This window comes from Procambarus clarkii, chromosome 45 (genome assembly GCF_040958095.1).
Source record: "Procambarus clarkii isolate CNS0578487 chromosome 45, FALCON_Pclarkii_2.0, whole genome shotgun sequence".
NCBI lineage: Eukaryota > Metazoa > Arthropoda > Malacostraca > Decapoda > Cambaridae > Procambarus > Procambarus clarkii.
The window spans coordinates 2,312,872-2,325,636 of record NC_091194.1 but is presented as its reverse complement, the minus strand read 5'-3'; the positions used below and the strand labels follow the sequence as shown (position 1 = coordinate 2,325,636).

General features: G+C 38.0%; 3 protein-coding genes across 3 annotated transcripts; 1 reads left to right on the top strand and 2 right to left on the bottom strand.

Moving 5' to 3' along the window:
* Positions 1-188: 188 nt before the first annotated feature.
* Positions 189-1,579, bottom strand: LOC123769909 (pro-resilin-like). Its single transcript, XM_045761345.2, has 3 exons — positions 1,534-1,579; positions 1,237-1,311; positions 189-787 (listed from the first exon to the last, which is right to left on the bottom strand). The coding sequence occupies exons 1-3, from the start codon at positions 1,543-1,545 to the stop codon at positions 449-451; spliced, it is 426 nt and encodes a 141-aa protein (XP_045617301.2). The 5' UTR covers positions 1,546-1,579; the 3' UTR covers positions 189-448.
* A 2,666-nt stretch (positions 1,580-4,245) lies between these two features.
* LOC123769907 (pro-resilin-like) lies at positions 4,246-5,704 on the bottom strand. The gene is made up of 3 exons (XM_045761343.2): positions 5,589-5,704; positions 5,295-5,369; positions 4,246-4,844 (listed from the first exon to the last, which is right to left on the bottom strand). The coding sequence occupies exons 1-3, from the start codon at positions 5,598-5,600 to the stop codon at positions 4,506-4,508; spliced, it is 426 nt and encodes a 141-aa protein (XP_045617299.2). The 5' UTR covers positions 5,601-5,704; the 3' UTR covers positions 4,246-4,505.
* A 5,381-nt stretch (positions 5,705-11,085) lies between these two features.
* Positions 11,086-12,534, top strand: LOC123769903 (cuticle protein 7). Its single transcript, XM_045761338.2, has 3 exons — positions 11,086-11,270; positions 11,476-11,550; positions 11,905-12,534. The coding sequence occupies exons 1-3, from the start codon at positions 11,091-11,093 to the stop codon at positions 12,241-12,243; spliced, it is 594 nt and encodes a 197-aa protein (XP_045617294.2). The 5' UTR covers positions 11,086-11,090; the 3' UTR covers positions 12,244-12,534.
* Positions 12,535-12,765: the final 231 nt, after the last annotated feature.

The window sequence follows — 12,765 nt, the reverse complement described above, 5'->3', positions numbered from 1 at the left end:
CATGTATATTATGGCCTACCACGTATTACGAATCATGAATTATGGTTCAGGTATTATGTCTTATTTATTATATATCATACAGTCTCATATATATACCATGTATTATGTGCTCTGTATCATGCATTATGTATGTAATTATCATCTCATATTTTTTGTCCTTGCATTTTGGAAAGAAAATTTTTCAGATATTCATTAGATATATTTATTAATAATAAATATTGGTTATTTAAATAATTTATGTCAGTGTAGGAGGATAAATAATGTTAAGAAGTACACTTTACAACTTTGAAAGTTACTTCAAAGTGTCAAATGAGCTGAGGATTGAGAAAACTCATGTAGTATCAACTAGATCCTCTTTGCGATGACCTGGATAGCTAGTGTTGACATCCTCATCTTGGTGAAAAATATTGACGTCTCAGATCATCTAGGATATGGTAATCATCAGTGCTTATTTTGATTCATTAGAGTCTGGAGCGAAGTAAGACCTTCTTGGTGGAGCATACACGAGAGTCTCATGAGACTCATCAGATTCATCAGACTCTGGGTAGTGAGCCTCGCCCTCGTAGGTGACCTCGGCCACGTAGCCTGAGTCACCGTCCACGTAGTATGTCACCTTCTGCAGGCGACCGTCGGGAAGCTGCACGTAGTACGACCCCTTGGTGTTGTCACCGTCGCGGGATTCCTGATGTCCGAAATCGTTGTCGGAGTCGTCATCCTTCACGGCCCAGTTAAATTCGTACTTTGCCTCTGACGACTCATATGAGTCTTCAACAGACTCACTAGATTCCTGCAAAGATATGTTAATTATAAGTGAATTTTATCAGTATGTCTTTCCTAAAATAGGAAATCCCTTTGTCGTTAAAGTATTATAATAGTGTAGAGAATATAGATAGGATATTCCAACTGAAGTAGTACGTTGAGGTGTAAGATCTCAAATAAGGAAGTTAGTAAAAATACGATGCAACAATGTCTATGTTATAATTAAGTAAATCAATTGTTTTTTTAGATTTAAAGAAATAAAATAAATCGCTAATAAATATGTTCGACCATTGCGTGATAAATGCAATAATAATGAAAAAAGTAATATATATGGAAAAATTATCTATTAGAGTTACTCCCTTTCAGGTAAGGGAGATCACCTGAGGGACAGCATAATATTACTGCTGTCTTCCAAGTGAGATTCATTTCCTAAAGGGCAGCGTAATTTTACTGTTGCTTCTAGGTGAGAAACATTACCTGAGGGGCGGCGTAGGAGAAGGTAGGACGCTTGTCTGCAACAGCCGCCGCCACAACACACAACAACAACACGATCTGAGAAAATGATATAAATAAATATTTTATTAAATCATGCTAATATAAATTACAAAAATTTATAGCTGAAGGCCAACTCTTCATGCATTATTATTAATATATGATAAAACAGATATCAACAAGCGCTCCAAGTGCCATGTGAAGCGACCTTTGCTCGATCAACTTGCTGGATAACTTATACAATTGAAATAATATTAATTTACTGAGTAAAACTGAGGTCACCTTAGCGTTCATGATGGTAGAGCTGGAGAAGCAGTGAATGCTCTCGTTGTGTCCGTCCTGGGTATATATACCCAGCTGGGCGATGACGTCACAATCAAACGTTTTTACGACAGTCTTCACTACAGGAAGAACTCCGCCTCTCGCAGGCCTTCACATCCACGATTTATGAGACCATCTGCAGGATATCCTTCTTCTTCCTTCCACAATCCTCTGTACGATAGGATATTTGAATTCGGGCCTATAACATACGAGACCATTGTCCTTCCAACAACACCATGAATGCTCACAATATGTAATGATCTCAGAGGTTCCGAACAGGTATCCAACTGAGACTTTAAACCCTCCCTGAAGCATCGCTAATCCCTCTGGAAGTAATCCATCCCTTCATCCATGTCATGGTAGATGCCAACCACAATAGACTGTTTAGTAACATTTCATTCACTTGGATGTTCGGTCTCCTTAGAGGCCAGAGTCTAATGACTCTGATGAGTCTCCTAAGGCTCCCGCGTGTGATCCACCATGGAGGCCTTACTTCTTACCAGACTCCAATAAATCGAAATAGACACCAACGATTAGCATATCCAAGATTACATGGAAGTGTTGAGATTTTCACCAGTCAGTTGAGGATGTCAATTCCTGCCATCTAGACCTCACAAAGTGCTCCAAGTTAACTACAAAATCGTCAACATTATCTTTCTCAATCCTCAAATCATTTAAAGTACCCTTCAAATTTGTCAAGTTCTCTTCTCAATTCATTTTCCGTTTCTACTCTGTATAAGTTATTAAAAGTAATAATAAATATTTATTTTTTAATAAATCTCTTGAATGAATACCTTAATATTTTTGATTTCCTGAGAATTTAAACGAACCGAAACACAATTAGGTTTAGACCAATACACATTAATCACGTCAGAGATAAGATTATTTAATCGAAATCAGAGTTCAAGGTGGAGTGATATTTCATTGATGTCTACACTGGTATTTTTGTGTATTTCTCAATTTTACGAAAAGAGAACATTATCTATTAAGATCCTGTATACAAACATATATGAAGAAATCAAGTGATTGATCGTAACTGAAGAAATAATGCTATGTATCGTAGCTGAAGAAGTCAAGTAATATTAGGCATTCTGAAAACGTGTTAAACCATTAAAATACACAAGTAAACAAAACCTTAACATTATATCACAGAAATTTGGATTAAAAACATTAAATGTAAAATATATAAATATATATATATCGTCTCGAAGAACATGGAGAAATAATAACTTTATTTTCATATGAAACCCATTAAAAAATATGAAATAAAGCAAACTTTGCGTGTTCTAAGAAGTAAATCCATCACTTTGTTAATAAAAACTTATGGATTTATGGTCTGTCAGCATCTGGAGGGTGATTAGGTGCACACAATAGCTTGCTGACCAGCCAGCAAATATAATTCAGTACCGAAAGTAGTCCAGAACAAAAGTAAACATTTCGTGTATGTACACTAAGAATCGTAGTACTCTTCTCTGCAAATCCTCCATAAACGACAGTCAGGTCTAACAAAATAGATGGCTAGACTAAAGAGTATGTCGACCGCCTGAAATTTTAGCCACTTAGAAAGAATGGATATAAGTTGATATGGAAATAACTTGAAATGATGCAACACAGGCGTCATGGGAATGTACTCAAGGAAAGATGTACCCGTCACCTCACTCTTCATACACTGAGAATATACTTTAGTCCTGGTTCATGTTTAGGTCTAAAGTATTCTAGCTGGTTGGCCAGTTAGCTATTGTGGTAGCCTCATGAGATGGTGATTTCCATATTACGAAATACAGTTGTCATTCTGAAAGACATATCAGATCTTCTCACTGACAGGCATATCTGTGCGGTACTAAACAAGGAACCTTTAAAAAAGTAATTAGTCAATTCGGTAAGAATTCTGAGTACCTCGTTAAGACCAATGTACTGGGTATTATTAAATTGATTAAACTATGCTATAGACAAAACTAGAGTTTTCAGTGGAAATTGTTATGATATGCCAATTAACTCAGCAGCAGGAAACATTAGAAAATTATGCAACAAGTTAATAAGATAGAGACTAGGCCAAAATACGGCCTAGGCAATATAGGACCTAGGTAATATTGAACGTAGGCAATATATGGCATAGGCCCAAAGCCAATATAGGGCATAGGCCCAAAGCCAATATAGGGCATAGGTCCGAAGCCAATATAGAGCCTATAGGTCATCATATCTTCTGCAAGAGCACTAACACAAAAGTCATAAAATAATCACTAATAACTTTTTCCTCCATGCTGATCCTACATTGAGCTATGATTGGGAAACCTGCCATGATATCATTTATTAGTATCATATATTATGTTTCATGTACTATGCATTATGCACCATTTATTATGTATCATGTATTATGTACAATGAATTGTGTATCATGTATTATTCTCCATGCATAATATATAAAAACATTAAATTTACCATGTGTCATGTATTAAATATCATAGTGTCTCATGTATATTATGGCCTACCACGTATTACTTATCATGAATTATGGCTCATGTATTATGTTTCATGTATTATGTCTCATTTATTATATATTATACAGTCTCATCATATATGCAATGTATTATGTACTATGTATCATGTATTATATATGTAATTATCTTCTCATATTTTTTGTCCTTGCATTTTGGAAAGTAAAATTTTCAGATATTCATTAGATATATTTATTAATAATAAATATTAGTTATTTAAATAATTTAAGTCAGAGTTGGAAGATAAATAATGTTAAGAAGTACACCTTACAACTTTGAAAGTTACTTCAAAGTGTCAAATGAGCTGAGGATTGAGATAACTGATGTAGTATCAACTAGACCCTCTTTGCGATGACCTGGATAGCTAGTGTTGACATCCTCAACTTGGTGAAAAATATTGACGTCTCTGGTTATATAGGATATGGTAATCATCAGTGCTCATTTTGATTCATTAGAGTCTGGAGCGAAGTAAGACCTTCTTGGTGGAGCATACACGGGAGTCTCAAGAGACTCGTCAGACTCATCAGACTCTGGGTAGTGAGCCTCGCCCTCGTAGGTGACCTCGGCCACGTAGCCTGAGTCACCGTCCACGTAGTATGTCACCTTCTGCAGACGACCGTCGGGAAGCTGCACGTAATACGACCCCTTGGTGTTGTCACCGTCGCGAGATTCCTGATGTCCGAAATCGTTGTCGGAGTCGTCATCCTTCACGGCCCAGTTAAATTCGTACTTTGCCTCTGACGACTCATATGAGTCTTCAACAGACTCACTAGATTCCTGCAAAGATATTTTAATTATAAGTGAATTTTATCATTATGCCTTTCCTAAAATAGGAAATCCCTTTGTCGTTAAAGTATTATAATAGTGTAGAGAGTATAAATAGGATATCCCAACTGAAGTAGTACGTTGAGGTGTAAGATCTCAAATAAGGAAGTTAGTAAAAATACGATGCAACAATGTCTATGTTATAATTAAGTAAATCAATTGTTCTTTTAGATTTAAAGAAATAAAATAAATCGTTAATAAAAATGTTCGACCATTGCGTGATAAATGCAATAATAATTAAAAAAATAGAATATGAGAAAGATTATCTGTCAGAGTTACTCCTCTTACAGGTGAGGGAGATCACCTGAGGGGCAGCACAATATTACTGCTGTCTTCCAAGTGAGATTCATTTCCTAAAGTGCAGCGTAATTTTACTGTTGTTTTCCAGGTGAGAAACATTACCTGAGGGGCGGCGTAGGAGAAGGTAGGACGCTTGTCTGCAACAGCCGCCGCCACAACACACAACAACAACACGATCTGAGAAAATGATATAAATAAATATTTTATTAAATCATGCTAATATAGATTACAAAAATTTATAGCTGAAGGCCAACTCTTCCTGCATTATTATTAACATATGATAAAACAGATATCAACAAGCGCCCCAAGTGCCAGGTGAAGCGACCTTTGCTCGATCAACTTGCTGGATAACTAATACAAATGAAATATTAATTTACTGAGTAAAACTGAGGTCACCTTAGCGTTCATGATGGTAGAGCTGGAGAAGCAGTGAATGCTCTCGTTGTGTCCGTTCTGGGTATATATACCCAGCTGGGTGATGACGACACAACCAAACGTTTTTACGACAGTCTTCACTACAGGAAGAACTCTGCCTCTCGCAGGCCTTCACATCCACGATTTATGAGACCATCCGCAGGATATCCTTCTTCTTCCTTCCACAATCCTCTGTACGATAGGATATTTGAATTCGGGCCTATAACATACGAGACCATTGTCTTTCAAACAACACCATGAATGCTCACAGTAAGTGAGCAACAAATTATTCGGCCAAATTTTTTGCCTGAAACGATTTGCGTATTTGTGGCTTTAGGTTTGTATGTATTAACTCTATCTATAAATCCAACAATATATTTGTAACTCATCTTCTATGTACTTTTACTTGAATAAACATTTTGATTTCTTTGAGTTTTGAAGTAATGGTCTCAGAGGTACCCAACTGGGTCTCTAACTGAGACTTTAAACCCTACCTGGAGCATCGCTATGTCTTCTGGAAGTAATCCACCCCTTCATCCATGTCATGTTAGATACCAACCACATTAGACTGTTTAATATAATTTCATTCACTTGGATGTTCTGTCTCCTTTGAGGCCCGAGTTAGAATCTCTGATAATCCATGAGAAATAGGTGTTTTTATCCACGCTTTTGTTGATTTTGTGTGCACTAAGCAGTCATCAACAACTTTATAGATGATTATGTAAAAAAATTAAATGAATTTAATTTGTTCAATGTCCTGAATGCAAAGAATCCTGCTAGTGATAATAATGTATGGTAAACATGAGCTTGTCAATTGCTCAATTTATTAATGTTAGATTAACATTGATAATCATATGATAATATACTTAGGATAACCATTATATACCTACAAAAAAGTGTTAAATCCTTTATAGTATGACGTGCAAAAAAAGTCTTTCTGTTGGACGTGTTGAGAGAATTTGTGTGTAAAACATTAGACAAAATAAATATATAAAGCTGAATTAGCAAGTACTTCTCTTCAGACCTACGACTTGCATTGATTGTACGACCATAATCTCTAAATAAATGATCAGACCTTTTTTATCTACTGATCTGTTGTTGTTAGAGTTTTTTAATCCTTGTAAAAGGTTTTAAAAAATTAAGATTTATTACTTTCTTACATGCGAAAGGAGGCGAAAAAGTGTAAGTAATTGAGGAAACATTGTCAATACCTGGTGTCAGTGTCAGTTGCAGTATCAAGATGAATACTATAGAAGATTGTCTCTTCTAAATGACAGGCAATGTTTGCACAATTCCGAAGGTACAAGGATAAGTTACTGGGGTGCAAGGGTGACGTTACTAGGCTACAAGGGTGACGTTACTAGGGTACAAGCGAGAGGGTGTTGCGGTACAAGGGTGAGATTGCTACAGCATCTGATAACTCTAAAAATACTGAACTATCGGTCATCATAGCTGGAAACCGGCTTTCTCGGAGCAAATCTTCCACCATGAGTTTGCTGAAACACCTTTTAAAGCCTTTAATGATGCGTTCAATTACAGATCGTACGAAACTTCCATATTCAGCTTAAGCTCCAACTCATCAACAGTAAATAAACCCAATCAGAATCGAGATGTTTACACACTGGAGAGATACCTGATGACCGCGTCCAGGAGAAAGATATTTGCTTCCAGGAAGTATTATCCAATAAAAACGTGCAGGAAGCTTAGCGTGCACAGTCAGGCGGACGCACAGTCCCTCATGTGCGAAGATCATATCTCCTTCTGGTCCGAAATAGCTGACTTTGCGAGAACCTTGTTATTCACAGCGCCCTCGGATGGCTGTGATTTACGCGGTAAAATAGATAGCTGTCAGCAGAGTTGAACATGAAGTCAGGGGAAGCAAATATTTTTTCTAATCGGAACGTATAAGGGACTCAATGAGATATGCTTATTTAAGGCCATTTAAGAATTCTTATTATGCGACCAAGTTAGTTTCAGTGTCTGCACGTTCTCAATAAAATATTCGTATTAGGGAAGCTGTATATAGATATGCATATATGTATGTCTATATGCATGCACATTTATGTGTTTTTGTGGCATATTACCGCAAAAAATACTTCTATCACAGCATAAAGGGGAACATGTATACTCAAGTATACTGCGACAAAGAAAAATCTATCATACCTCTCATAACGTACATAGGAAGTATATCCAGCAAAATTGATTAAGTTATCAACTCCCTTTTAATTAAAATACATCGTCAAGCACCTTCCCCAGAATATGTTGAACATTGAGAAACAACCAATTGGTATTGAACTGGGTCGTTATGTTGAATAAATAATATACTAAGCGGAAATATATAAAGGGCGACAGGCAATACCCTTGAGAGAAAATTGTGAGGCACGCTTGACAAAAAATGTATCACTCGGTGATCGATGAAGGGCCAGCTAGCCAGGTAGCTTAGCCAGGCTTTCAATAGTTTTTGCTGCAGTAATGTTCCCGCCTACACCAGATATTCCCGTCAGATGTCGCACCAACGCCTGCTAGTGTCAGCCAGTAATGTTTCCACCAGCTGTTGTGTCAACGCCAGCTTGTGTCAGCCAGTAATGTCAGCCGGCAGGTGTCTCGACCTTCAGGTGATAGGTGGAGCTGTTTCACTATTCATTATGGTGGACGGGGTACTCGTCAAGCCTCTCCTTGCGTACCTTTTCGTTGTGCTTCATGTAACCACGTTACAGTGACGAATCTCGTTCGCTACTATTCTAATATTTTAGTGTTTTCACGCAGAAATATTGGCAGCAATGGATTATTTGCGTTGAAGCACCAAGCTGACTGACTCTGCGCTGCTCTATTGCAGACATTGCCTTCTATAGTCCAGTCCTTTAATCCTATAATGCGAGTATTTATCGATTCTCGCGCTTGTTGCATTTATAGATATGCAAACGAGTTTGGCATCGCACATGCAGCTATTTGATGCCCCTTCTTTGGCCCAGACGAAAGACACCCGTCGGTTTAGACAACTGTTACCCGCATCATCTGACAAGGCAGTTCGACGTTCGTAACAATTAATGGCTTATCTCACCTACGTACAACAGTGATGGGGTGTGGTGGACCCCTACCAATATATGTTGAGTTGATACATAAAATTGTATGTTTTCGCGTTCCCTTTACCATATGAATATTCCTGAACATGACGTGTTGACAAAAGTTGAGATAAAATGGAAAGATTAAGTGAACTAGTGTTTCTTCGCCCAATTGTTGGTCAAAGAATTTATATTGTGGAAACTATCCATAAGAAAATTTGACAATTCTAATACTGCTGCTATGATCAATTCCATGATTGAATCAACCGCAGTATGGTTACTGAGACCTTGATACTGAAACTAATTTACTGACCAAACAGCATCTATACTTTAAATACTATTATAATTTAAAACTAAATTAATCTCTCACTGCATATACACAATTATACTGGGTTTGTATATTTTGTATATATATCTATTAAATGTATTTGTTTGTCTCTGAATAAGAAACAGCTACTCGGAACAAAAGTTTCAGGTAGCACTGGCTATAGTAAGTCCGTAGCACTAACAGAATTGACAATTTTAGTAAAGTCTAGTAAAACCAAATAATCACTAGACTGCTGACTTGCCTAGATGAAGATTTGTTTCACTGGCAAAAAGAGGGAAGTTTTTATATGTAATTTCACGAAAGGGAGACTTATCTATTTAAAATGCTACATTAGCCTGAGGCCAGCGGCTACTGGTCCCATATATCATCTGTCGATTCACGCTTTAATTGGTATATGTTTTTGTGTAGATGCCGCATTACAACAGAGGCAGCTACGCGACAATTTTATTCCATGTTCACCTTGATCCAATTAATTTATACCCCCTCCTCCTGAGGCTGTCACACATGAACACGAGTCAAAATGTCACTCATTGCCCAACAACAGCATCCAGGAGCGACTTCACAACACATCTAACCCTGAATAGATGAGTTGAAATGGATTAAAATTTGGGCCTCTTTTTAGGTAGGGCTCAATTCCGTATCTAAGAAGACGTCTTTTAAAAAACCCTGGAAGCTAGGCCAAAAAAGTCATAGTCCAAGTGATAAGTTGTTGTATAGAGAGAATGGTGGGATTAGTAAATACATGGGATGTTTTAAACTAGGTTTTCTAGATGTTATAAATGGAATCATTTATTAGATCCTATCGATATCTTGCAAAGGCAGACATCGCCTCTTGCCTAATCCAACAACAGATGTCCGACGCCTCTACCACTGTTTTCTGGTCCAACAACAGATGTCTGACGTCTCTACCACTGTTTCCTGGTCCAACAACAGATGTCCGACGCCTCTACCACTGTTTCCTGGTCCAACAACAGATGTCCGACGTCTCTACTACTGGCTCCTGGTCGAACGACAAATGTCCGACGTCTCTACCACTGTTTTATGGTCCAACAACATAAGTCCGACGTCTCTACCACTGGCTCCTGGTCGACTGACAGGTGTTCTACACCAGACAGCACCACCAAAACCCGCGGTGAGTCCACAGATTCTTTGTGACATTGTAAAGAAATTACATCAACACACAAAAACTTAAGAAGGGACATGAAACATCCTGATATTAAACCACAAGAACTAGAATCTGGAGCAATGAGTTTATTCAGTCATGTAAACTGTCATAATCATTAAACAACACTTAACTTTAAGCTCAACCTCATAACATACATTTTGCATTTATACTATGCTATAATATAGTGATCTGAACCGGGGTATAATGAAAATTTTACTTCCTATAATGTTGAACGGGGTACAATGAATCTCTACATCATACCCTTAAAAACTGGGTACAGCGAACCTTTACATCATACTGGGTACAGTGAACCTCTACATCATACTGGGTACAGTGAAGCATGTTGAACGCGCGTCAACCGCTTAACGAATGATCAACTAAGAACCTGTGAACAATATTTATAAACTAACCGTTTCTTATTGATTGAACTGCACCCTCAATATATGATGCGTGTTTACCTTAGTTATAAAGAACACTGGACATTGGACTAGTCGATAGAACAACAGCATGGCTTCGTGCAGGGTCGGTGTTAGATCCCTGATGGTCCAAGCAGTTGGGTACCGTTAATTCCCACCTTCCTTATATCCCAGTTAATTTGTCATTTCCCAGCTCCTAGTCAGTCCTTATATCTCTCCTTCTTGTCCTCATAACACAGAACTCAAAGTCCTCACATTTTACTTTCTTGTCCTCATATCATAGGGTTCTAAGTCCTCACATCTTTCCTTCTTATTCTCGTATCACAAAATTGTAAGTCTTCATTTCCCAGCTCCTAGTCAGTCTTTATATTTCACCATCTTATCCACATATCACAGAACTCTAAAGTCGTCATTTCCCTTCCAAGTGCACAATGAAGTCAATGAAGCTATCTCCTTCACCCTATAATTACCTTCTTGCTTCTTCTACCTTGCCGTCAGGTAAGCGGAAGAAGGATGTCCTCCTACACAGGTGTTAAATCTGGGAAGTTAAGGCCTGGGTGGGGTCCAGTTCTTCCTGTAATGAAGACCGTGGTAAACACTCGTGACGTCATCACCCAGCTGGGTATATATACCCGGGACGGAGCCAACGAGGGCATTCACTGCCTCTCCAGCTCTACCATCATGAACGCTAAGGTAACCTGATTTTTACCTAGTGAACGAAGATTAATGAGACTATAATGGAATTATCGAACAGTAACCAGAGCAAGGCCATATTTTCAAGGCGTAATATTGTTATATTATAGATTCTATATCTTTGGAGAGTAAACACATTCTATTGTGGTAATTTGTGATTCTCCTAATATTGGAGATTAATCGATACATTTATGCAATTTCTCAGATCGTGTTGTTGTTGTGTGTTGTGGCGGCGACTGTTGCAGACAAGCGTCCTACCTTCTCCTACGCCGCCCCTCAGGTAATATCTCTTACTTGGAAGACATTAGTAATATTATGCTACCCTTCAGGTAGTATATCTCACCTGTGAGACCATTGTAATATTTCTAACAACTTTTTGGCCACACAAAACGATTACACAATGAATATTGACATGTTGCTTTGTTTGTAAACTTTGCTGTTATCAATCAAAACACGTCATACATCAGTCATATAATAAACCAACAGCTACATATGAGAGGACTTCTTTATATATACTCAAACAGTGAATAATTCCATTATGTGTGTGTTCAACCGTTGGTTGGTCCTATTGTTTAAAAGTATTACTATAAAATAAAAAATTTTTGCATTCAACATATAGTTTTATCTTTTGCAGGAATCCAGTGAGTCTGTGGAAGACTCTGAAGAGCCCTCCGAGGCGAAGTACGACTTTAATTGGGCCGTGAAGGATGACGACTCCGACAACGACTTTGGTCACCAGGAGTCCCGCGACGGTGACAACACCAAGGGGTCGTACTACGTGCAGCTTCCCGACGGTCGCCTGCAGAAGGTGACATACTACGTGGACGGTGACTCAGGCTACGTGGCCGAGGTCACCTACGAGGGCGAGGCTCGCTACCCAGAGTCTGATGAGTCTGACGAGTCTCTTGAGGCTCCCGTGTATGCTCCACCAAGAAGGTCTTATTTCGCCCCAGACTCAAATGAATCAAAATAAACCCCGATGTTTAACGTGTCCAAGATCACCTGGCAGATGTGCCAATGGTACAATTTTTCCAGTTCTCTCCAAGAACTTTGTGCTCAACTGTTCCTCGGGAATCATCGATAACAATCCTCTTCTTCAGCAACATCAAGTCTTTTGTTAAGTGTACAATGTGCTCTTCAAAATGCCCATTATAGTTTTACTATTAGTATACCTACAATGACTTATCATTGTTTTCTTATAAATTATTGATATGAGTAACTATTTATTTATTTTAGAAGTATTTTAATAAATATTTTTACTGAATACGATTTTCTCTTTATATCTTATCTTACGTGGTGTTGTAGTGCAATTTGATATGGTTTGTTGTTGTTGGGCTTAAGGCTTATCAACCTCTCGATGGTTATTAAGGCTAACGCAGTAAGGTACTTCCCAATCAGCAAGTAACTTGGGCTTTAGGTCTATCAATTTGGCGTTGGGCTTATCAACGTATGGAAGGTTATTAAAGCCCCTATAACATGTTTTAAATTTAGCTAC